This window comes from Wyeomyia smithii, chromosome 2 (assembly GCF_029784165.1).
Source record: "Wyeomyia smithii strain HCP4-BCI-WySm-NY-G18 chromosome 2, ASM2978416v1, whole genome shotgun sequence".
Classification (NCBI taxonomy): domain Eukaryota; kingdom Metazoa; phylum Arthropoda; class Insecta; order Diptera; family Culicidae; genus Wyeomyia; species Wyeomyia smithii.
In genome coordinates, this window is record NC_073695.1 from 84340185 (window position 1) to 84360906 (window position 20722).

Genomic DNA, 20722 nt, shown 5'->3' on the forward strand with positions numbered 1-20722 from the left:
TTGCGTAATAAACCTGTCATTTGTTTGAAAGCTGACAAGGGGAATAAAATTGTGATTTTGAACAAAAATGATTACGATGAACAAATGTTGGAGAAAATTAATAATGGCCCATATAGGCAACCGAGAGTTAACCCTTTTGCCGTCATGTTGAATAACTTTGAAAAAACCCAAATAAATCCACCTAGCAGTGAGACCCAGCCTTTCTCATCCAAACTTATATTTTGTTTTAGTAGATTCACGCGAACCTTAAATTTTCAGAAAAAAATACACCTTGATAATATTTGCTGGATTTGTTTTTCACTCTAAATAATAATTTTTTGGTAGACAACACGTACACTATACCGAACATTTGAAACATAACATTCAAACACATATGAACATACTTTAACACATGCAAATAACATGAAATAATTATGTTTCAAATATATGACTCGAAATGATGAACTGTCCCTGCCTCCGAGTCAGTTTGATAATGTCGCTTCTTAGGTTCGTTGCCGTCCCGTCCCTTACGTTGACCTGCTTGGGACAGTAGTCTGCGATCATGGTAATGGGACCGACTCCAGTGGTTACTTCTAGAGTACCTATATATAACTAGAGTGGCGCCGTGTCATCCAAAGTAACGCTGGTAACACTGGTAACACTGAACATCCTTTCTCTTTTCCCCACACGTGTTTAATAGGTTCTTTGCTCAATTGGAATGACACTGACAGATAATTTTTATTCCAATTTTGACAGTGTCGCCACTCTATATATTTACAGGCACTCTAGTTACTTTCAATCCCACGGCCTCGATGACTGAGTTGGAAACTTGGTAGCAGATGACAACTTATTTCACGCCGAAGAGCAATAGCCACACCTCCTCCAGAAGAATATGCTCGATCCAGCCGTACCAATCGGAAATCGGGAAGAAAGATGTTCACCTCAGGTTTGAGATGCGTCTCCGTGATGACTGCAATGTCTATTTTGTGTACGTTGAGGAAGTCAACAAGCTCGTAATTCTTGTTCCTGATGGAGTAAGCGTTCCAGTTGGCAATCTTGATGATTTCACGGTCCATACTTGGAAGCGATCATCACCGCTGACTGCAGTTGTTTAGCTCTACTTTTGTGCAATTGCGTAAGGTATTGATGCATTCCACGACCAGTGAAACGTATTGCTCCATGGTGAGCATGGGTTCGTTGTCAGTTGTGCCAGTTGCAGCTTGGGAGAAAGCCATTGCGGACGAGTTCCCTTGTCTTTTGTTTGAAAGCTGACAAGGGGAATAAAATTGTGATTTTGAACAAAAATGATTACGATGAACAAATGTTGGAGAAAACTAATAATGGCCCATATAGGCAACAGAGAGTGAACCCTCTTGCCGACATGTTGAATAAATTTGAAAAAACCCAAATAAATCGACCTAGCAGTGAGACCCAGCCTTTCTCATCCAAACTTATATTTTGTTTTAGTAGATTCACGCGAACCTTCAATTTTCAGAAAAAAATACACCTTGATAATATTTGCTGGATTTGTTTTTCACTCTAAATAATAATTTTTTGGTAGACAACACGTACACTATACCGAACATTTGAAACATAACATTCAAAAACATATGAACATACATTTAAACATGCAAATAACATGAAATTATTATGTTTCAAATATATGACTCGAAATTTTTTTGATCGTGGTATAATCGAAACGTCACTGTACTTATATTGAGGTTGGACTTGATGATATATAAACTCAATAGGAAAAAGGCAATAAATTATATATAGACTTGATAATATATCATTTTTGATTCATTATTTATAGAAGGATTATTTTTCTATTTCAAATATGACTTTTTTCATAACTTTTGAACCACGTGTTCACGCATAATTTCCGCCCCGTAACTGGTAGGGAAAGCTTCCACTCTACTACGAACGACAATGGCCTGAGGCTTGTTAATTTCGCTGCAGCTAGGGGGATGGCTATCTGTAGCACTTATTTTGCACGCCGGAACATACGTAAGCACACCTGGATGCACCCGAATGGAGAGCTTTGCTCTCAAATTGACCACGTTCTGATTGATGGACGGCACTTTTCAGACGTTACAGACGTGAGGTCGTTCAGAGGACCGAACGTTGACTCGGATCACTATCTCGTAGTTGCCAAAATCCGCGCCCGGCTGTCCAACGTGTTGAAATCCAAGGCAACGAGGAGGACGCAGTTGAACATCCAGCGGCTATAAACTGAAGGAGTGGCTGCAGAGTACTCGCAGAAAGTTGATGAACGGATTGAGGAAAGAGTTGAAGGGAACCTGAATGATCAGTGGAGGCACATCCACAGTTCGATCAGCACTACAGCGCGAGAAGTGTTGGGTACAACTGCGGCAACTGCGCCCAATGAGTGGTTTGACGCTGAGTGCCAGCGAGTGGCGGAGGAGAAGAACCGCGCCAGGGGTCACATGTTGGCCACGGCTGTGACTCGTCAGAGCATGGGTAGATATCGAGATGCAAGAGCCGCTGAAAAGAGACTCCATCGCCGGAAGAAACGACAGCATTGGGAGCGTATCCTTGCGGAGGCGGAAGGTTGCTTCTCCAGGCACGATGCGAGGAGCTTCTACAAGAAGGTCAACGGAATCAGGAATCGAAACGTGTCAGCCCCTGTCATGTGCAACGATAGGGAGGGGAACCTGATAACCGATAAACAGAGGTGGCCAGGCGTTGGAAGGAACACTTCAGTGTGCTGTTGAACGGTGAGGGAAACAGTGGAGTCGAAAGGAGCAGGATGACTATTGAGAATGATGGTCAAGCTGTGGATCCACCATCCATGGACGAGGGGAAGAAAGCAGTGAAAGAGCTGAGAAACTGCAAGGCAGCCGAGAAGGACGGCATTCCCGCCGAACTCTTTAAAGTCGGGAGTGAACAGCTGTATCGTGCCATCCATCGGATCATACTGAGAGTGTGGTCTGATGAAGAATTGCCCTCGGACTGGTTGGAGGGTCTCATATGTCCGATCTACAAAAAAGGTCATCGCCTGGACTGTAGCAATTATCGGGGCATAACTCTTCTCAATACCGTGTACAAAATTCTCTCCCGCATCCTGTTCCACAGACTGAGGCCGTTGCAGGAGACCTTTGTTGGCGAGTACCAATGCGGTTTTCGAGGGGAACGCTCCACGACGGACCAAATGTTTACCTTGCGACAAATCCTCGATAAATTTCGAGAATTCAACCTGCAGACGCACCATCTGTTCATAGACTTCAGGGCAGCGTACGATTCAGTCAGGAGAAATGAGTTATGGCAGATTATGATCGAGCATGGCTTCCCAACAAAGCTGATTAGGCTGATACGTGCCACCCTTGAAGGTTCTACATCGAGCGTCAGGATAGCCGGTGAGATATCGGGCTCGTTCGTGACGTTAAATGGTTTGAAGCAGGGTGACGGGCTGGCGAACTTATTGTTCAACATCGCATTGGAAGGTGCTATACGGAGGGCTGGTGTGCAGAGAAGCGGCACCATCATTACGAAGTCGCACATGCTTCTCGGTTTTGCGGACGATATCGACATCATTGGTATCAACCGTAGAGCTGTGGAAGAGGCCTTCGGACCTCTCAGGAGGGAAGCTGCGAGACTAGGGCTTGTCATAAACTATGCCAAAACGAAATACATGGTGGCTGGCAGAGTGCGTGGTAGTCCGTCGGAGGTTGGTGCTGCGGTGGTGCTGGATGGGGAAACATTTGAAGTAGTTAACGAATTTATTTACCTGGGAACATTAGTGACATGTGACAACGAGGTTAGCCGTGAGATAAAGAGGCGGATAGCAGCCGCAAACAGGGCCTTTTACGGATTACGTAACCAGCTAAGGTCCAGCAGTCTGCAAATCCGTATTAAACTTGCACTCTATAAAACACTGATTCTTCCGGTGGCTCTCTACGGCCATGAATCATGGACGCTGAAAGAGGCTGATCGGCGAGCTCTTGGTGTTTCTGAGCGTAGGATTTTGCGTTCAATCCTTGGCGGCAAACTAGAAAATGGTGTTTGGCGCAGACGCATGAACCATGAAGTGTACCAGGCATACAAATCGGCGGATATAGTCAAACGGATAAAACACGGCAGGCTTCAGTGGGCTGGGCATGTAGCGAGAATGTCGGATGATCGTCAAGCGAAGGCTATATTTAGCAGGAATCCCGATAGAGGTCGTTGACTTCGGGGTAGACCCCGCACTCGTTGGATGTGTGCTGTCGACAAGGATGCACGCGAAATAGGTGTTAGGGGCGATTGGAGGATAGCAGCCCAAGACCGAGGGACATGGCGACGTATTCTGGATTCGGCACTGGATCGATAATCGGTCTGTCGCCTTTAAAGTAAAGTAAGTAAGTTCACTCATAACAATTCATCAGTTAACCTTCAACTAGTCCGTTCATCTGATATCAGTATTGTTCAAATCGGTTGAGTAGTTTCTGAGATAATGAAATTTCGTGATTTTCACATTTTGATACATTACAGACGCAGTTACAGTCCGATTACAGTAAAATTCAATAGGGTATTATGAGGCAGCTAGACCTTTCATTTGACACTAATTTTGTGGAAATCGGTTAAGCCATCTCTGAGAAAAGAGAGTGAGTTTAAGTAGTCTACGGAATATGTTTCTTTTCATAGCTGGATTTCACATTTTTGAACAGGCAAAGTAAAAATCCGATTACAAAGCAAATCCATAGGGTCTTATGGGGCAACTACACACTTAGATATTATTGCCGAGAACTCAACAGCTGATAAATTCAGCGAAATGTTCTACAAGTTTTCGGCAGAATTTTCATGAACTTCGGCAAACGAGCTGTCAATGCTCGCTGATTTACGGTAGGTCGATGTACTTGCCGAATGTTCGTCGAAATATGCGCCGTTGCGGAACAGACTGGTCTATGTGCCATCGAGCAAATTTGTCAAGAGAAGCAATTTTGAAAAAATCTCTGAATAAAATTCTGTTCAACGGATTCTTTCAAACAATATGTTCTGATATAAAGGTTATGAAGTGGTTTACCATGTGAATACATAAAATTACCATTTTTTGGCGAAATAAGTGAATTTATCATACCAATGTACATTAGGGTGGGGAAAAATGATCGATTTTCCAGAACCAAGTTTTTTGGTTCCTTTTGGGGCCCCACACAACCCTAAACTTACCGGGAGTCGATTGGTTTTGTCTCAGCTTGGCGCATTGCATTTCAAATTTGTATGTAAATTTATATGGGAAAACCCACTTTCTTGCATTTACCTTTCTAGAAAGCTCAATAATGCTCAAATAATGCACTACATTATGTTAAAGTATAGTATTTCCGATGCCGAACAACTTTGCAGAAGACACTGAAGAGCTAGAAAGTCCCTAGTAAGAGCTATAGTTGTTAAAAGTTGAGTATGTCGATTTAAATGCAGAAAATCTTGTTTTCTTCCAACATTACCAATGTACCGGTGTCAGTAGGATTCCCATCAGTAGTAACCTGTCGTAACGAGTTTTTACACTCAACTGGATCAAGCAAACAAGTTTAGGTCAATATTCTATGCGTAGAGAAAATCTACAACGTGTTTCAAAGGTTACTTCTGATGGAAATCTGACTGACGCCGGTACACTGGCAGTGTTGGCAGAAAAAATGATTTGCAACATAAATTTCGACATACTCAACTTCGAACAGCTCTAGTATTTTTTTGGGACACCCTAGCTCTTTAGTGTCTTCGGCCAAGTTGTTAGGCATAAAAAAACCTACCATTTGAAGTTATGAAACCTATGGTTTGAGCCATTTTGAGCTCTTTAGAATGGAAAATGCATAAAAGTTGGTTTTTGCATACAAATCTCCATATAAATTTGAAATGCAATGCGTCAAGCGGAGACAAAATCAATCGACTTCCGATAAATTCAGGATTGTTTGGGGCCCCAAATAGAACAAAAAAAACTTGGTTCTGGCTTTCTGCTATCAAGTTTCGTTTTTTCCATATAACGATTCCCCACCCTAATGTACATAGACCACTCCGACTTCATACATATTTTACTGGAATCCTCGTATCGTTTCGGATCAGAGTGGTCTATGTACATAAACATAAATAAAAATGACGTTAACCCGTACAAAATGGCTAGTGTCATATGTTATATGATGTACATGGCATGTCACATGCAACATGTGACGTATAACACAAAATGTTACTTATTACGTGATATTTGACATGTTACATTTTTCGTGTTACATTACGTGTAACATGTTACAGGACAAGTGACAAGTTACATACCACATGTAATATGTTACATGTCACATGTTACATGATGGTATTACCTCAATTTATGTACATAGATCACTCTGTTCCGAAACAGAATGGCCATTCTGTTTCGGACGAAATATCAACATGGTATAAATCTAGGGATACCATCCGTCCTGATTTAGCAGGACATGTCCTGATTTTGAGATCCATTTGGAGCGTCCTGATTTATGTTTCATATTTTAGCATTTGTCCTGATTTTTCTGAATAATGTCGGATATTCAAAAAGGAAGCAAACTGTTCAGTACTTTCATCTTGACTCCGGGAAGAAACGAACTTATTTCGAACGATTTTTTTCTTTGGTTGAATCTTAATGAGAGAAATTGTCTAGTCGTTGAAATCGTTAAACGTTTTTTGACAATTAAGTTTATTTCAAACAGTTTACTAGTTGCATTTTTTAAGGCAACGCCCAATAAATCAAAGTTGCAAAATTGAATCGTTCGAGGAATACGTTAAATATGAGGCTTTTGGCGTATTTTGAAGTGCAAATCTCAAATTTCGTGTTCCATTTATTGATACCTCAAAAAATAACAATAGCTTAGAACAAATTTTTGCTGGAAGAAATTGTCCTGATTTTTAACTCCGACAAAATGGTAACCCTATATAAATCAGCTTTAACCCTCTAGTGCCCAATGCCGCCATTTGGCGGGATTCAGTCAAACCTCTAAAAAGCTTCAATAAATACATAAAAAGTGTTTATAATGATTCATGGTGATTTCACCGTAGCCCGTCTAGAAATTAACTTGGGCACTAGAGGGTTAAAATTCGATTTTTCGAATTTTTTTCTAGTCTCCTAACTTTAGTTTCTTGAGTAAATGCGGATTATGTAAAAAACTCATTTTTGAAAAAAATGGTCTTTAGACCACTCTGTTCCGCAACGTCTCATATATTGCTGACATTTGTTAAAAACTTCGCCGAGCTCGATCAGCTGTTGGGAAGTTTGCCGAGATAAATTAAGTGTGTAGACCTTCCATATGACACTGATTTTATGAAAATCGGTCCGGCCATCTCTGAGAAACATGAGTGAGAATGAATAGTCTCCAAAACACGTTTCTTTCCATAACTCTTAAACCACATGTCCAATCTTTAGAAAATTCAAAAGTTGAGGGTTTTTTTAGGTAGCCCGTTCATTTGAAGGCAATTTTGTTGAAATCGGTTGTGTAGTTTCTGAGATAATCGACCATCATAATTTTCACATTTTGATAAACAACATACAAACTAAAAATCTGATTACATTTAAATTGAATAGTGTTCTCATTTGAGAATAATTTTATGAAAATCGGTCCAGCCATCTCTGAGGAAATCGAGTGAGATTGAAAAGTTGCACATACACACACACATACAGTAAATGCTCAGCTCGTCGAACTGAGTCGAGTGATACATATATGCCATTCGGCTCTTTGCCAGTGATTGCTATACCTTTCTAGGAGAAAGGCAAAATTATTAAAGAATGCCAACCTATTTTTGGAAATGCTTTAAAAAGTCTTCGTATTTCAAACCCTTCCCTTCACAGAACAGAGGGTCTTCCAAAAGTACATTAACCTGGTAATATGAGAGAAATCGTTTCTGCTGTGGGGGCACCAACGGAAAAGTTGGCAAAATGGTTGGTCATGGAATTTCAATTCGCCAACAGAAGATCGGGGAGGAGTAGTTGTTGAATACGATGTTAATTTTACACGTAAACTTTGTATCTACAGTTAGTAGAGATAACCAAATCCAAACAAAATTGGGTTCTACTAAAGATACAATTGACAAAGTACATAAAGCCGGTGTTTGTAAAGTTGCATGTCCAAATTGTGATATGGTTTATATTGGTCAAATTGAAAGAAATTTAGACGTCCGGTTTTAAGGATATACTTCAGAACTCATGAAGGTTGAAAAAGACGCTGAACGTCTCACCATTTCGGATCCAAAATAGCCGAACATATTTTTCACGAAGATCACGCTATTACTACCGACAATATTAGTCTAGTTCTATCTATAATATCCCCTTGGAAATTAGATGTCGCAGAAAGTTTAGAAATGTTCAAACAAACCCAGCTACCCTCCTTTACAGAGATCAAGGTAATCATTCGCAAAATGCAAAAAAGTAGGTTTTCCCATACAAATTTAAATGCAATGCGCCAGGCGGAGACAAAACCAATCAACTGCCGATAAATTTAGGATTGTTTTGGATCCCAGAAGGAACCAAAAACGATTGGTTCTGGAAAACTGATCACTTTGCCCCACCCTAACCTGCATAGGATAAACTATTATCAAACTCACTCTACGAAATTGATTGAAACGTTTGTCCCTTCTAGTATCTTCATTGCCTGATATGCAATTCCAAAAGACATATTTTTTACATATTTTGGCAAAAACTCGGTCTGTGTAGAAGCTATCTTTTGATGTCTTTACAAAACTGTGTGTTTCAATGATATACGAATATATGCTGAAGATATTAAAAAAAAAATCACAATCTAGTAACTAGTGCTATATAAAATCTTATATCTCCAAAACAAAAAAAGTGCCTTCAGCAAAATTTCTTGTGACAACAGTATCTACAACTTTGTTGAAAACACCATTTCTCTAAAGTGCAAGACTGAAAAGTAAGATTTCGCAGTGCCACTAGCGGCGGAGTTACAAACTAAAACTTGTTGTCATATGTTGAAGCTTTCTACATACTAAGGCGTCGTATGCAAAAAACGTAACGCCAAAAATCTAGATTTCAGAGCCCCTCCTCACCTATGTTTGATATCAACTAACGTTCGATATGACTCCGAGAACCGGACCGGAGCTTTCTGAGGACCGGACCGAGGTTTGGTAAAATAGGTAATACTTAGTTGCATGGGTTTATTTTCCGAAAGCAATAACTTTGAAAAGCTTTAATTTGATGTTTTAAAAGAGTTTCACGTTTGACAGGTATTAATCTTAAACTCCGACAGTGCACTTCTTAAATAGATGAGGTTGCTGCTTGTCTCTGGGATTTAATCCTTGGATTGCAAAGGATCGACAACAATTATCAAAGCTGAACTAAATTCGATTCTCGGAGATAATCAGGTGGCAGAATTTACAGGGTGTTCAATAAGTTCGAATACAACTTTTCATAGTTGTGTGGGAGCGCACCATGTGCAATATGTGTATTGGTATTGGTGTCAGCTTTAGCCTATATATGAGGCTATCCGACGCGCACGGTGTCGACTTGATGTCATTGGTTGTTTGTTTACCGCGCACGCTGAAGAAGTACTGCGACGTCGTAGTGAAGTTGTTTGCGAGAGGTGAGGGACCCGGTGACATGTTCCGGGGGTTGAAATCCACCATGACATCATCATGACGAAGGACCTTGGATACAAGCCGTACAAGAAACGTAGGGTTTACGGCGTCACAGAGGCTATGAAGAGGAAGAGGCTGGACAGAGACAAACTTATATCTTCGCAAGTTTGTGTTCTCTGATGAGAAACTTTTTTTCTTGCAACTGCTGCATAATGTTCAAAATGATCGGCTGTGGGCGCCGACGTTGGCCAGCATTCCTCAGTCCCACATAAACATCCCGCAGCTCCAGGACGCCGCGTCAGTGATAGTTTGGAGGGCCGTTTCCGAGTGTGGGAAGCTTTCACTGGTGTTTATCGAGAGAAACGTGAAAATCAACGCCAAATATTATAAGATCGAGGTTTAAGGGAATGCTGTGGTCCCGGCACTTGGGGACTTCTACGGGAAGGATTTTATTACATCTTTTAACAGGACGACGCACCGGCCCACACGGCGAACATTGCCAAAGTGTGGTGTCTGAAGAATTTGACTTATTTCTCGATAAGGCTTTGTGGCCTTCCAGCTTTAATCCCCTGGACTAAATCGAAAACAAATCAGTTTACTTCAAAAAATATTGAAAATTTTTGAAAAATCTATCAAATATCATAAAATTTAAAATGAGTCAAAAGAACTCACCAGAACTGACTACCGAGTTTTAACACAGATTTAAAAATCTCTCTACAAAAATTAAAGGTTTTAGTAACCTGGCTTTGTTAAAAGAGTTTTCTTATAACTGTATTATTTGTATGAATGAATATGGATCATTCCATTTCAAGTGTGCAAAAAAAAAACGACCTTCTCAGATCACTATGCCTCCGTGTGACCATCTCCTTTTTGATAAAAGTCGAAAAACTGTCACATCATTTTAAAAAAAGGTCAAGGAACCTTAACTGTTATGTACTCGGCAATTTCACGCACGTAAGTACTCGGCAGGGTACCCGGGTACCCACCAAAATGAAAGCTTCTTACTTCTTCATTTCTTGACCGATTTTCGATCTTGACCCGTCAGATTGAAAAATTTGTCTATTTTTAGTATACGGGACCTAAAGAGCACTTGGTCCCCATATGGTTCCCGTAAACCCGGATCTTCGGGACCATGTTCGAGATCGGGAATCTGCTCCGAAATGGCCTCCGAAAGTTAAGTTATACCTAGATTTACGAAAAAAATTCTAACTGTCATTTATTTTTTAACCGAGCACTCGGTGGTGCCGTTCTCGGCAATAAATTACCGAAACCCAAAAATTTTTGAGTGTGTACTTGCCAGATCATGCTCCACCTGGTCTAACCACTCCGCTTTTTTCGATCTTTGTCTCGTACCAACCGGATTCGAGGTGAGAACCATGTATGCAGGGTAGTTGTCCGTCGTTCTCGCAACTTGACCTGCCCAACGTTTCAGACCAGCTTCGGCCACTTTCTGGATGCTGAATTCACCATAGAGTTACGCGGACTTATGGTTTATTCACCATCTTCACACTCCATTCTCCTGCACTCCGCCAAAGACGGTTTTTAGCTCTCCGAGCGCTCGTAAGCAGAGCTGCGAAAGCTCACTATCATATAACTGAATATGCGTTACCAGTAACAACATTACATTCATCCATCAACAAACTATTGTGCATGTAAATGAACCGAGTCTTTCTTCAGGATATAGCACAGTAACCGATCTTTCAATTGTTTTTTCTTTCATTCTTCCTCGCACTCATTCGCAAAATATTGCACTGAGATTCTGTCACTATCGATATCAAGTTCATTCTTGTGTCTTTACAACATTAAGAAACAAGTTTACAATCAATACGTTTTCAGTCAAGTGAATGTAGTGATTTTAGTACCGTAAACTGGGGTGACTTTGATCACCGGGGTGACTTTGATCACTGTACCTCTTTTTTGAAAATGTGGTAAAAAAGCGCTCGTAGTGCTTGGGACTTGTCGTAATCTTCACTGAATGCGTGGATATATGTTCGCATTGCTACTACTCATGCATTTCCTGCTATTTAAAGAGTGTTTTTCATGCTAAAATATTAATTGAAAATAAAGTGTATTTTTGGCGATTTTTGTTGCATATAAACAATCGGTTCAAGCAGATTCAAAACAACAAGTTGCAATACGTAAATTTTTTTTTATTTTGTTCCCAGATTAGTTCTTACGATGAACAAACATTATAACAATACATTTTATTGTTATTTTTGCAAGTTTTTCCTCAAAGGCAATGTTGAGTCCCAATATTCTCCACAGCGTATCACATATTTCTTCTTAACAAAAACCCAAGACGTGAAGTAACATGCAAATTTGGCCAATATCATAAGTCATATTCCTCGTGGACTAGTTTTTGAAGATTTTAGACCACCTTCTCTCTCAGTGGATAACAATTCATATATATTCTAAAAATTTTGTATGAATCTTGTACATTCGCCATTATAAACTGTTCACGTAGAATGTAAATGGCCCCCAAATTGCTTTCCATATTTATAAACTCGTTTAAGCCGTTTAAGGCTGTTCAATTTAGTGAAAGTAGCAAAATGTTACACCAAATTCATCAAAATAATGAAGTGATCAAAGTCACCCCGGAATGATGATTGGCGTAAAATTTTTAGAGCATATTTGAAAACAGCAAAAATGTTGCTAAACTTTTGAAGTAGTGACTGAAACTTTTTCAATGCATGCCAGTACTTATTTTAAAAATATCGAATAATATTGTTTTCAGTATATTCTGAAAATATTTGAGATACAATCAAAAAAGTGATCAAAGTCACCCCAGTTTACGGTATTTAGTATTTAATATGCTTAATGTTTATTTACAAACTAGCTGACCCGGCAAACTTTGTACCGCCGCCTTGAGTTTTATTGACTGTTGTATTGCAAAAACTGAAATATCTAACTGCTGCTAAAAAACATACCTACGATATGTCCGGCTCTGATTTGTTTTTAGTTTTTTTTTTCAATCCTGCGCTCGTAAAATTCTACGTTTTTATTTCATTGAACATTATGAAGCACCTTTCAATCATAATCAAATCATTTCAATACATTTCTGAAAATAAACAGTCATTCTTTTAAATATTCTGAAGGAAATTATTACATTATTTTTCCAATTATTCAAAAGCTTGGCTTAATGCAAACATAGTAAAACCCCTCTGCCTGGCCAATCTCACTGGAACTGATTTGATAAAAAAACTTCAGAATTATAAATAATTCAAGCTTAAAATTCGGAATATACGAAACATGTGAAAGTGGTCAAGGCGGTCCGGAATATGCGACATAGAGCTGTCCATGTGAGAAGCATGAATACTCGAAGTTTATGCCACAAATTTTCAGTGACTGTCCTTGGGTTTTATCAATAGTCATCGCGAATGCGCGACGCACGGGAAATTGCAGACGTTTAAAATTTAACGGCAAATCGGTAGGAGTAATCGAGATACGCGGGATTATTACGACTTCTCCTTTGTAGTTTCCTGTCAGAATTGTCGCTTCTAGGACATTTGCCATCGGGTAGTGGCAGCAATGCATTTGGTCGGTGGTAAATTTGATCTTGAATCTATAAAGTAGTAGTGTTTGAAAATATTTGATTAGCATTTTTCTCTCAATTGAGTGTTTAAGTTATTATACTTTATTTTTCTTTTGTTCAAGACTCGTTTAAAGACTATGGAAACGAAGAGTGTAATTGACAATTTTGAGATATATGGGGTGTCGAACGTCGTGCATTTCGAGCTCGTCTTGTTCTTAACCGATCAACTTCCCTTCGAGACTCGTATGTTTCCTGACTTTTTGATATTCTATCTTCAGTTTTGCAGAGCCTGACACTTTTATTGACCTGCTACTACTCGTGTTTTAACGCGCAAAACTGGAACAAAAACAACGAATTTAATTTTAATTCAACAGCATGTTAAGTATTTTAACATTCCACTTACAACAACTTCATCTGAACAAAAAACACTCTGACCACAGCAGAAATTTGTCAAAGTCAACTGGAAGATTTGCAAGAATCAGTTTGATCATGTAGATTAGGGAACATTCCTTTTATGAAATACCCTTAACGGCATCTTCGTTAGGAAGCATTCCCACTACATGTGGAAGAAAGTTAATCGAAACCAACTGAAACCAGTATGAATACTCCTCAGAATTCTTGCAAAAACACATTATATTTTTAATCTATTATGTTTATTACGTACCGACAGTGTCTTCTTCTTTCTTGAAAAACAGTCACAGCAAAAATTAACAGAAACCGACGTTGAATTCAAGTGGCATCAACAGAAACCAATACGAAAATCGCATAGAACTATTCCATAAAATATTTAAACAAAAAATAAAGGCTATCGTTAAAGTACGCTCCGGTGATGAAAACTTGTTTCGAATTTTTCCGATCAAAGGCAACAAAAAATCGTTACTCACTAAAACTCACAGAAAACCTCTCAGAATCTCAGAAGGGCGGGAAATATCAAGGGTTGGTTTTTAACGTTTTATAACTTTTCCAGTTGATTTTCGTTATTGCCATGGCATAGTGACAATATGATTTTGTCCCGAACAAAAATTCTCGCAAAACCTAATGGCCAACCATTTTTCGGGTATCTTTTTTTTTCAAATATACATGATACCAATTGTTTTTCACGTGACCATGTGACATAAAGCTGTTTATGCGAGAATATGCATGTTTTAGGTTTAATGTCACCAGTTATCAGGGCTTTGGGCATTATCGAATATCACCCAACTGCGGAGCGCGAAGGTACATACAGACGTTTGAAATTAAATGGTAAACTAGTAGGTACACGGAGCTTCGAAATTTTCGCTTCAATGACATTAATATTTCATCTGCTTTTTGAGGCAGATTTGCTGCCTAAGCACAGTGCAATTGACACTTCGCAACATTATAGTTTTCAATTCAACATTCAACAATTGATTGTAAATCCAGAGATTTGTAGGAATGCAATAGTGCCTATTTAACGAAACATGAACAGAAATCAATGTTTTTTGAGAAGCAAAAACTACACGTTTCTTCTACCATGCAGCTTACAGAATCATTGCAGCATGAGCAAATGTCAATGATCTAAGTCAGTGTGCATTTCAGAGAAAATTGAACAGATTGATTAGATCCGAGCAATGGTAAATTAAATCATCGCACATGTAGTGTTAATCTTGTTCTTTCTTTTCATTTATCAGATAAATAAAACGATTATATGCAACTTTGCTCAAATAAGCCAGAAATTTAATTTACATTATCAAGTATATGCCCTTGAATAAAGTCAAAGCCACGTTGAGAGTATTCACATGCATGTCGAGTTTGCTGCTACCACGCTATAGCGCTTTTGCATAGAAAAGGTGTAGTAGGCAGCGAAAACGAATATCACTTTATATGTATGTGAATAATTGTCAGGTGTACTCAACAACGACGCCTCAATAACAACGCTACAACAGCTTGTCTACCGCTCATAGCCTGCAATCATAGTAATCTAATGACGTTGGTTTTTGGAGTAAAAGGCGGGGAAAAGGCGAAAATGTATTTCAATTTTTTTAAACTTTATCAGTTGATTATTGTTATTTTTATGGCTTATTAACTCGTCGGAGATCAAGACAAAACAAACACAAAAAGAATCATTTAAATCCGTTGATTCTATATGGAGTGATACAGGCACCAACTTATTTTTATTTAATAGATAGATTATGTGCTTGATACATGTGCTTGATGGAGAAACTTTTGTGCAGATTCCAGAAAGGTAAGACACCTGGTTGGATGGCGTGGCTAACACAACCATTGCAACCGCGTACAGCTCAGGGTGGGAGGTTTTCCGTCGCAACCAATGATCCCAAACATTGTAGCTGTGGTTTTGTTTTGGCTCTAAGCATAACGACTGCATCTGTTGCAGGAAATTTGTTTCATCTGCTTGGTGTTCTTTGTTAACCCGATTCACCATACATGTCAATTAATATTAGATCGAATTCATCACCGTAATTTGAATCCGAAGGTGATTCGTCAGAGAGCGGATATAATGATGGCGACTCTAGTAGGCGAATTCGCTGCCACGTTTCCATAATGAATTCCTGCAATTAGAGACGAAAGTTGTAAAATTTCATTATGTCTCTAAAAAATTGGTTCTCTGGAATCCTAATAAGCTAAGGTTAGGCCTTGTGACCCAATCATATTATATCTCATCATTGTCAGATATTAACAGTAGTTTATTATGGTCATTAGGAACCGGTTGGAGATTCTATGAATAGTCTTTACCTGGATTTCAGCTTTCTCGTCAGGCGTAAACACCTTAGACGCGCGATAGTTGAAACGCGGATCGAGGTACAAGGCCATTTTAAATGCTCTAGAGCCGCGAAGATTCGCCAATCTATCCATTAGTGATTTCGTCAAATCGGGAACAAAAGGGTTTTCCTTGTTCTTTTGCACTTCGGTAACTGCCATCAACCACGCCATGTAGAAATCTGGCAACGAAACGTGTGCCTCTTGCATTTTCTTTGTGCATATATATAATGCACAATGGTCAAGAAACCGAATTTAGGGGGAAATTTGGGTCTAGAGCTCTATAGCAACATTTTAGAGAAAAACTTTCTTCTACAAAGTTGTTACATATGATAAAGCGCTCATTAAAAAATTATCATAAATTAGGGTGACCAACATTTTCGATGCAATCAAGTATCTAACTTTCTTATCTTCGTAGATAGAAGAAAAATTTTTTCTACAATGTTATAGCTCCATTAATTTTAAGTAACTTTGTAAAAAAAGTTTTTCCCTATCTTTGAAAACAACCGATTTATATTGAAAAAAAATATTTTACGCTCTAACTTTTTTATTTCAAGTTTCATTTCAAAACTGTCTTTGAACGACTTTTAGAGCTTTTTAAGAGAAACAATTTAATAGGAAATAGGGTGACCATAAAAAACGACTGTGTTCGATGTATTCAATTTTGAGAAAATTCATAACTTTTAAACCAGTTGATCGATTTTCGATCTTTTTGGGTCAAATTAAAGGTAATCACGTCTAGTTATAAGAAAAAATACCAAAAAATTAATCTGGGTGCTTTTATATGCATAATGTATAAAATTATTGATATTTTCGGCTTTTTTTTAAATTGAATGTACTCAAATTTAAAAAATAACATATTTCTAAAAGTTCCTCCATTTATAGAGTCAAGTATGCCCTTCAAAATGGAACTAAGAAATATTTTTTATGCTTGCCCCATAATGAATGACATACAAATGAAAAACGCATATTTTTTGATGAAAAATATTAATAACTTTGAGTAAAATTGAGACACTTACGATGTCAGCATTGCAAATTGTTTCTCTTAAAAAGCTCAAAAAGTCGTTCAAAGACAGTTTTGAGATGAAACTTGAAATAAAAAAGTTAGAGCGTAAAATATGTTTTTTCAATATAAATCGGTTGTTTTCAATGATAGAGAAAAACTTTTTTTACAAAGTTACTTAAAATTAATGGAGCTATAACATTGTAGAACAAATTTTTCTTTTTTCTACAAAGATAAAAAAGTTAGATACTTGATTGCATCGAAAATGTTGGTCACCCTAATTTATGATAATTTTTCAATAAGCGCTTTATCATATGTTAGAACTTTGTAGAAGAAAGTTTTTCTCTAAAATGTGGCTATAGAGCTCTAGACCCAAATTTCCCCCTAAATTCGGTTTCTGGACCATTGTGATGTGCCCTTTGCATGCCCTGTCGCGCTCAGCACCATACCCGCTAGCATGTACTTTGTTTCAGACGTATTTATCTTCAATCCAATATTCTCCGCTTCACATTTTAATCGTCATTCGCGAAGCAAACCGGATTCAACAAAAATCCTCTCATAACACCTTCTAGCGCAATGTTGAACAGCAGGCAAGAAAAACCATCACCTTGTCGAAGTCCCTTGCGGGATCCGAATGGGTCGGATAGACCACCCGAAATCTTCACACAACACTGCAAATCCTCCATCGTAGCCTTTATCAGTCTGGTAAGCTTCCTGGAGAAGCCGTTCTCGTCGAATATTCTCCATAGCTCTTCACTTCACGATTAATCGTGTCATAAGCGGCATTGAAGTCGATGAAGAGATGATGCGTAGGGACTCTGAATTCGCGGCATTTTTGGAGGATCTGTCGCAGAGTAAAGATCTGGTCCGTTGTGGACCGACTCTCCATGAAGCCGGCCTGGTAACTTCCCAAAAATCTGTTGGTTAGTGGTGATAGTCGCTGGATTTTTTTTTGGGATATCACTTTGTAGTTGGCATTCAGGATAGTGAACGCTCGGTAGTTTTTACAATCTAGCTTGTCACTGTTCTTGTGGATGGGGCAAATAACCCCCAACTTGCCAACTTTTTTTTTTTATTCTCGCTTATTTTCCGTCGGTCTATTTCCGCCACTGTTGTGGCCAATTACCGACGCCCAGGGAGGCGGACTCCACACCCAAGTCCCTAACCTACGACCCGTTTATTAACGGACCGGCGCCAACGGCTTTACTTCCTCATGCGATGGAAGGCGTGATCTCAGAGATTTTTCGCCTCAGAAAATCTCCCGGTGTCGGCTAGGATTGAATCTAGACCAGTTGGGTTGGTTGTGAGTGGATCACGCCACCTCACAACCATCGACACCTATGTCGGTGGTGGGATTCGAACCCAGGCGTCAAGCGTGGTTGGCGGAGACGTTACCAACCACACTAGGCCCCCGCTAACTTGCCAACTTGCCCGGGCCCATATTGAGAATCTCCGCTGCGATATCGTTTTTTCCACAAGCCGTCGAATAGTATCATTAACATCGCCTATAGATCGGGGGTGGCACATCTCCGTCGCTTGCTGCACCGAAAGGGTCCCCTGCGTCGCTGCTCTGGTCTATTGACTGTACGCCATTCAGATGTTCATCGAAGTACTGTCTCTACCTTTCGATCACCTCCCAATCATCTGTCAAGATACTCCTTATCTCCTCCTTCTCCTAGCTGCACCTTTTTTCCTAGAAGAGTTAGGTTTGTTGTCTCTGTTTCTGTTTGTATCGCTCCACGTTCTGACGGGTGGCTCTTCGCAGCATTACTGCCCACGCTGCGTTCTTTTCATCCAATATCTGCCGACATTCCTCGTCAAACCATTCGTTACGCCGGCTCGGTACTTCGCGACCTAAGACGTTCTCCGCTACACCGCTTCAGAGAGGCTTCTTCCAGCTCGTCCTCTTTTGGAAGCGTAGCTTCGAGAGAAAGCGCGTAGTTTTTGGCGACTTCGGGTTGCTTCAGCCGCGCAAGATTATACCTTGGCGAGCTACGGTACCGTATGTTGCTCACAACGGATAGTTTTAGGTGTATCTTCACCTTTAGTGGTCCGAGACAGGTGTTATAGCCCCGACGTGTTTTGATGTCGATATTGTCTGAAAAGTCAAATCAAAACGTAGTCGATTTGAGTTTCTGTTTGGTTAGGGGATCTCCAGGTATACCGATGTTGAAGGTTATGCTGGAAAAAGGTGCTACGTATGGTCATTTTCTTGGAAGCGACGAAGTCCATTAGTCTTAGACCATTGCCATTCGTCAGCCGGTGTGCGCTGAATCGTCCAATTACTGGTCAATATTCTTCCTCCTGACCGACCTGAGCGTTGTTATTCCCGATGACAATTTTGATATCATGTTTTGGGCAGTGATCATATTCACGTTCCAACTTGCGCGTAGAATTTGTCTTTGTCGTCATCAGTACTTCCGAGGGGAGGGCTGGGTACGTTTTTAATGCTAATGTTTCTAATTGCTAATGTTACCGGATAACACGCTTCTGAATCTCACCCATCACTATGAAAGTTGTGCCCAGCTCATGTGTGTCACCACAGCTCTGGTAGATGGTGTGTCCATCCCTGTACGTACACACCGCACCATCGTCCCTTTCCAGCATACCTCCTGCAGCGCAAAGGTGTTGAACTTGCGGTTTTTCAATTCTTCGTAAAGTGCTCAGGTACATTCTAGGAAATTGAGAAATCGGCAGTTCCATGTTCCGAGTATCCAATTGTCAGTCATTGACCCAGGCAATTGCCGATTATTCTGGTTCGAATTTTCTGTTATACCACTCGTTGCTTTTTGTTTTTCGCAGTGAAGGCTTGCAAGGCCCACGACCTACCCCACTTTCACGCAGAGAGACTGACGTAATGCTACTGTTTTTAGTCCCGAACACAACCAAGACTTAGACATAACGCTTGTGGTTGCGTCACTTAGGGCGCTTGTGGTGGTGTTACATGTCCACGAAACTTCCTTCCGAGGAAGAAAGTCTGCTTCCCCTGTCAACATGGGACCGGTAGTCCCTCCGGGGTTTGTTACCCAATCTTCTTCTAATAGTTCGCATATGGGAAACATATTGGGCCTTTGGTCCAGTCATTCGTCAACCTAATTTTAGGTGGCAGTGTTGCCAGATATATTCCTTTTGTATTTGAAAAATTAAATTGGACTTTTCGACAAATGAGTAAATTTTAATTCGACATTTGATAAATTTATCTTGTTTCTCAGAAAGTTTTACACCAGAAAAACGTAACACCTCGAGGTATTAAGAGCAAATTACAGAATTACAGCATTTTCAAAGAATAAAGTCTAAGTTTCTCTGGTTTTAAGCAATCTTTTTACAAGTTTTTATATATCTTCGGATATGTTATATAAACGCCATTCTAGTATTCGAATTCTGAACAATGTTATGAGTTTTCTCTACATTTCAACAGTCTTCCCCAAAAACGTAGTTTTATGCCAAAACAAATAACACCCAGTATGTTTCAGAATAAACGACTTTGCAAAATTATTGTTGACTATACAAAAATTATTATTCATGCTTGAAATGTATCTGAAATGTCAAATTTCTATTGTATTTCAGTGCAGTGCGGTGAATTCTTTCGAATGACTGAAACTATGCATTGTTTTATATGGTTAAATATTCGGTATTGAAAAATAAGTTTTCCCTGATAATTTCTGAAGAACATATTAGTCAACAAGATCATCACTCCAACGTGGGTGCTTCTTTAATTGCTCGTACAGATTATCACCTGGGCTGATGGTGGCTTGCCACTGCCGAGCACCGTAGAGTTTGAAATCGTCCGTTAAAACTCCACTCCGAGTACCATTGAGGAGCAAACTATCAAGCAACTCCATTTGAGTAGCAGTGGGGTGCATCTGTTGATAGTTTCCTATAAAGGCGATTCCTTCGCTTTTCGAATTCTGGCCTATCGATTAAAAACGGCA

General features: G+C 39.5%; 1 protein-coding gene and 1 pseudogene across 3 annotated transcripts in view; both read right to left on the reverse strand.

Annotated features, from left to right (window-relative positions):
• Positions 1–1070: 1070 nt before the first annotated feature.
• LOC129719730 (uncharacterized) lies at positions 1071–15997 on the reverse strand (annotated as a pseudogene).
• A 4400-nt stretch (positions 15998–20397) lies between these two features.
• Positions 20398–20722, reverse strand: part of LOC129720943 (peptidoglycan-recognition protein LF-like) — a 41999-nt gene continuing 41674 nt past the window's right edge. For 2 of the 3 annotated variants that reach the window (XM_055672885.1, XM_055672882.1), the window contains exon 6: positions 20398–20703. In XM_055672885.1, coding sequence (XP_055528860.1) covers positions 20465–20703 — 239 coding nt within the window. In that variant the 3' untranslated portion in view covers positions 20398–20464. The remainder of the gene's footprint in view (positions 20704–20722) is intronic. The other variant, XM_055672886.1, reaches the window with a different exon arrangement.